The 5,439-nt window shown below is 34.8% G+C and overlaps 1 protein-coding gene across 1 annotated transcript in view; it reads right to left on the bottom strand.

Annotated features, from left to right (window-relative positions):
• LOC106460106 (corticotropin-releasing factor receptor 2-like) overlaps nucleotides 1-5,439 on the bottom strand; it is a 60,487-nt gene that overhangs the window by 12,661 nt on the left and 42,387 nt on the right. The window contains exon 4 of the mRNA XM_022386744.1: nucleotides 2,213-2,282. Within this exon, the coding sequence (XP_022242452.1) occupies nucleotides 2,213-2,282 (70 nt within the window). The remainder of the gene's footprint in view (nucleotides 1-2,212; nucleotides 2,283-5,439) is intronic.

The following is a 5,439-nucleotide window of genomic DNA, read 5'->3' as shown; positions in this document are numbered from 1 at the left end:
GGCGGTGGGTGGTGATGACTAGCTGCCTTCCCTCTAGTCTTACACTGCTAAATTAGGGACGGCTAGCGCAGATAGCCCTCGTGTAGCTTTGCGCGAAATTCCAAAACAAATCTTCTGAAGAACAATCATTTCAGAATTAATGTATCCGAACGAACTGTATCAAAGTTTAATGAAACATTGGCCTTGGTAAGAATCTGTTATCGACAACCTGCAAAGTGATAAAACTTGTTAGCAATTCAGCCTTGGGAATTTTCTGTTTCTCTTTGTTCGTAGATATAATCATATCACTAAAACACGTTAATTTCCCCGTTTAAGCGCACAATGTATTCTCCCATATGTTGTAGTATGCTGGAAAAACCATGCCAAGTAAGGATTCATCTTGACAAATAGGAACATTAATGAACTCTTCCAAATACATCGTGCAACAGTATAAACGGATCGACAAGAGGCATCATTCATTTTTTTTTCTTTACGTCAAGAAAGAGTTTGATCAATACGCACTAAAAAGAAGAAGAAAGGAAGTGATATTACACACAATTGTGGCTGTAGATACTGATAAGGAAGTTACACCAAAAAAAATTTAATTCACACCCTTCGTTAGACAATAAGGATTTGACGCACACAATAGAATTATGAAATATTAAGTAGTGATGTTTTAAATAAGCCATGCTTCATACAAATAAACTTAGCTGTAAATATATAAATTCTAAAGAGTTGTTGTCTTCTAAAAATACATTCATAAATGTTATAGTAATCACAAAATTATCTAAGATAAGGGATTTTTGTTAATAGCTTTTCTTTTTTTTTTAAGTTTCGCATACCTCTTGAATGATGTTCTTCTATTTACAAATTCACATCTTTAGATAAATCTAAGCCCCCCCAGTGGCACAGCGGTATGTCTGCAGACTTACAACGCTAGAAACCGGGTTTCGATACCAGTGGTGGACAGAGTACAGATAGCTCATTATGTCGCTTTGTGCTTAACTTCGAACAAAAAAAATTGTGCAAAATCAACAGGTTGGCAAAAAAAAGAAAAAGCCATAATAGTAGAAGATTTATCGAAATAATATAACCTTAGTTTCAGTTGGAAGTTTAGAATAAGGTTTAGGTTTTTAGAATTTCGCGCAAAGCTACACGAGGGCTATCTGCGCTAGCCGTCCCTGAGAAGATCAAAAGATGCCAGCTCAGTTTCTATGTTAATTTAGACATTCGTAGCTTTTGTGGTGAAACCAATAAGTTTGTCTATAAGATGACATAATATTTAAATTTTGTGATTATCTGCACGGCGATTTACTCTCGTCACAGGCAAAATATAAATCATGTATAAATCTTGAATTTTGTATCTTTCATACTAATTCACGCCATGAACTAAATCGGTAGTCAGCGTGGTCTGTGTGATAAGAGAGAGAATGCCGCCTATGAAAAGGTTTTTTTAGTAAGATCGGTATTTTAACCTTTTTTTACACTTATTCCTCTCTGTCAATTGATTATTCACCATGCAATACTACAAACACCAGATATACTAGTGTAGAACAAGTACGTCCATTTACTTAGTTTCAACCAAGAGGCTTTTTTTTTACTGTAACAGTAACAGGGTGTCAGCTAAACCATTGATACTACTGCCATCTGTAAGTAAACTATAGTACTATATGAGATACTCTATATGTCCCACCAAAACATGCTCGTCTTTTCAGTCGTGGGGGCATTATAATGTGATGGTCAATCCCACTAGTCTTTGGTAAAAGAGTAGCTCAAGACTTGGCGGTGGGTTGTGATGACTAGCTGCCTTCCCTCTAGTCTTAAACTGCTAAATTAGGGATGACTAGCGCAGATAGTCTTTTACGCGAAATTCAAAAACAATAACCTTAAATGGTATTGAAAGCATGACAAAATATTATCTCTCTTCAAACACGCATATCGAAGAAAAGATATTGAAAAACTGTTGCTCGAAACAAATCCTACATCTTGTATTTTGCATTCGAATAGCACATTTTTCATGTCTTGTGTTACTTATTTTTTTTTTTCTAGCAGTAATGTTTCTCTGCCAATTTTATTACAGAGTAGCTCTTGTTTTACTTTCTGTTAGTCCTCCGAGGAGTCAGCGGTAAGTTTTCAGATTTACAACACTAAAATCAGGAGTTCGATTCCACTCAGTAAACACAACAGATAACCTGATGTGGCTCTGCTATAAAAAATACACGCACACACATACGTACATAGATACACACCTTTTTGTTATTATTGTTCCAGACAGCCGCCATTTGTTCATATGGTGGTGTCATCTAGTGTTCAAAATGACAATTATGTTAACCAAATTTGTCTTTATCTTCAAAATTCCGGATTAATTAAATAAACTAAAATAAAAACAAGTTTTAACTTTTCCTCCATTAGTTTCTTAAAAAAATGATAAAATCCAAATACTAGATCTGACCGATATATATAGAATTTTGATACAAGCGAAACAATTTTAATACCTCAAATGTTTTCGAAAGGTGGACATTCCATTGTCTTCAGTAAAATTACAATCACTCATGACATGAAACCTCTTTTTCTTTTGTTAAATAGAAGTTTTCTTTGTAAATATTGGAGGAAAAAATAACGCCTGTTTATTGAGAATGTAAAAATATTTCAAATATCGTACACAAAATTTCCTAACTCTCGAACATTCAATTTATCAAACTCAACTTCTACGTTGTATTAAATATACAACATAGTTATGCATTTTAGGTTAACACTGAAAATGAACGAAGAATAAATGTATCGTAAATGTTTAAGACTCAAATGGAACATCACGTAATTTCCGTCGTACCTAGTAAAAAAAAAAAAAAACACTCCGTGTAATAGTAGGGATACACAATCACCTGAGGGGTTTTGATGATTCGCCTTCAGCGAAGAACATGTATTATCACGCAGAAAAATAGATCTGGTAAACTCGGTAAATACTACATTTTTCACTGGTTTGAATAAAATTTGTGTGCTGTAGTCATGTTTCATTTACTAAAATGTATTTTTATTATGAAAACTGGAAATAACCAATAATTTCATCACCCTAAAATAAACAGCCCTTTGGCAGTAATGCGCATGCGTATGACGTAAGTAGGACATCATTCAAATTATATCCTTCTTGTTCTGTCCTGTTCGTACATTACGAGTTTTAAGCAAGAGTTTTAGGTAATATTACGTCTTCTTCTTTTGATTTAGTATTATAACAATTCCGTATTGTTTATTTTATTTAGTGGTGGTAATTTTGTTTGCGTATTTGTTTTGATTCAAAAATATTATTGTTTACAGTAGCTTTAATTCTGATATTTCAGTTTCAACTGTCATGCTGGCAATATGTTATTGATAGTCACCTAGTGTCAGCTTTAAGTTTGACATTCGTGTCATGTGGTCGAAAGAAGTCCAAACAGGGTTTATAATGACATTTGAGAGTGTTTTTAATAAGCTAAGATAGCTAATTAACCTGGCACTAACTGCATGAACGCTCAAAAAAAAAAGTGATAGATTCCATAAAAAAAAATAATGCCCGATCATTATTATGACTTTTCAAAACAAAAAACAAAAACCCACCCTCTTCCTCAATGATTCAGTGATAAACCTGAGAAGTTATGATGCTAAAGATCGATCGGGTTTCGATACCCGTGGTGGGCACATCACGGATAGCCCTTTATGTGGCTTTGCGCTTGAAACATCAAACAAACAATCATAAATAATGGATGGAGACGGCTTGAATGGGCAATGAAGAAAAACTTTAATATAACTTTAATAAAATCATATAATCATAAAATTCTGGAAATAAAGACAACATTTCCCTAAAGCAAAATTAAGACCAAAAATACTAAAAAATACTAGCTGAAAGTACCATTTGTATAAAGTACAATAGTTGATAATGTTCCCTTTCCTTTATAATGAAAAGGTTTATGTGGAAATTGGGTTGGTTGTTTGTAATTAAGCACAAAGCCACACAGAGGGCTATCTGTGCTCTGCCCACGACGGGTATCGAAACCCAGATTTTAGCGTTGTAAGTCCACAGACATACCCCTGTGCCACTGGAGGGCTATTAAAAGAAAGGGTAAGACATGTTATTTCACAACACGCAACTTTTACATTTGGCAAAAAAAAGAAAAGTCTAATGTCTTGGAAGAGAGATAAAAGAACATTATGGATGACGAAATTTTGTTATGAATCTTTTTTGACAAGAAATAGTTCGCTATGCATTTACACAATATAAAATATATAAAACAAAAAAGAAAGAAAGCACGCGCGTTTCCTGAAAGGAACATTTGTCATCATATCACGAGACGGTTGGGATTTTAACGAATAAATAAAGTTTGAAACACATAAGAAATGAAGTTGTAATTTCAGCAAATCAGTCCGGTTTTAAATTTCCAGCTGCGACCCTCCGATACTCTCTGAATCTGGGCGGGAGAGCAACGAATTTTCTTGATTTAGAGCAAGTAGCAAATTACACAAACATACATATATGTGTGGATCACATCTCATTCCTTAAAGGCAGATTGGACCATCATTAACATATGGAAAAGACACAAATTGGAGGAAATCAGTAAAACGAGCACAGTCCTGACATATGAATGATTGCTGATTCAAAGACGGCGTTGACACACGTAATAAATATCGCCAGTAATGTAAACAACGGAGTTATCAAATACGTTTCATTGGTTAACAAATAATTTAACGGAGCGTGATCAATTCGTCCAAAGATGGTTCGCATAACTCGGTATAAGTTAGATTTATTGTGAACCAGAGACTACCAAAACGTAGGTGATATTTAATCATAAGAGAAATATAATACAGTTCAGCAAACCTCCTTGTCGTATATCCCAGAAATTGATCATGGATCACTGTAATTAGAAATGAAGATTTTTACACAGAGATTCTCTCACGGACTGAAAACAGTTTTTTTTTTTTGTAATTATGCACAAAGCTACACAATGGGCTATCTCTGCTTTGCCCACCATGGGTATCCCGGTTTCTAGCGTTGTAAGTCCGCTAACATACTCCTGTGTCGTTGGAGGGGGGCCTGAAAACGGACTAACAAGCTGTGTTTAAATCTAGTGCTTAAATCAGATTTACTGGGAGCAGACGTGGCTTGATTTGTTTAAATCTGGTGCTTAAATCAGATTTACTGGGAGCAGACGTGGCTTGGTTTATTTAAATCTAGTGCTTAAATCAGACTTACTGGGAGCAGACGTGGCTTTGTTTATTTAAATCTAGTGCTTAAATCAGACTTACTGGGAGCAGACGTGGCTTTGTTTGTTTAAATCTGGTGCTTAAATCAGATTTACTGGGAACAGACGTGGCTTGATTTGTTTAAATCTAGTGCTTAAACCAGATTTACTGGGAGCAGACGTGGCTTGGTTTGTTTAAATCTAGTGCTTAAACCAGATTTACTGGGAGCAGACGTGGCTTGGTTTGTTT

Source organism: Limulus polyphemus, unplaced genomic scaffold, assembly GCF_000517525.1.
Source record: "Limulus polyphemus unplaced genomic scaffold, Limulus_polyphemus-2.1.2 Scaffold710, whole genome shotgun sequence".
Taxonomy (NCBI): domain Eukaryota; kingdom Metazoa; phylum Arthropoda; class Merostomata; order Xiphosura; family Limulidae; genus Limulus; species Limulus polyphemus.
Note: the sequence above shows the minus strand (reverse complement) of the source record. Positions and strands in the feature narration are given on the sequence as shown.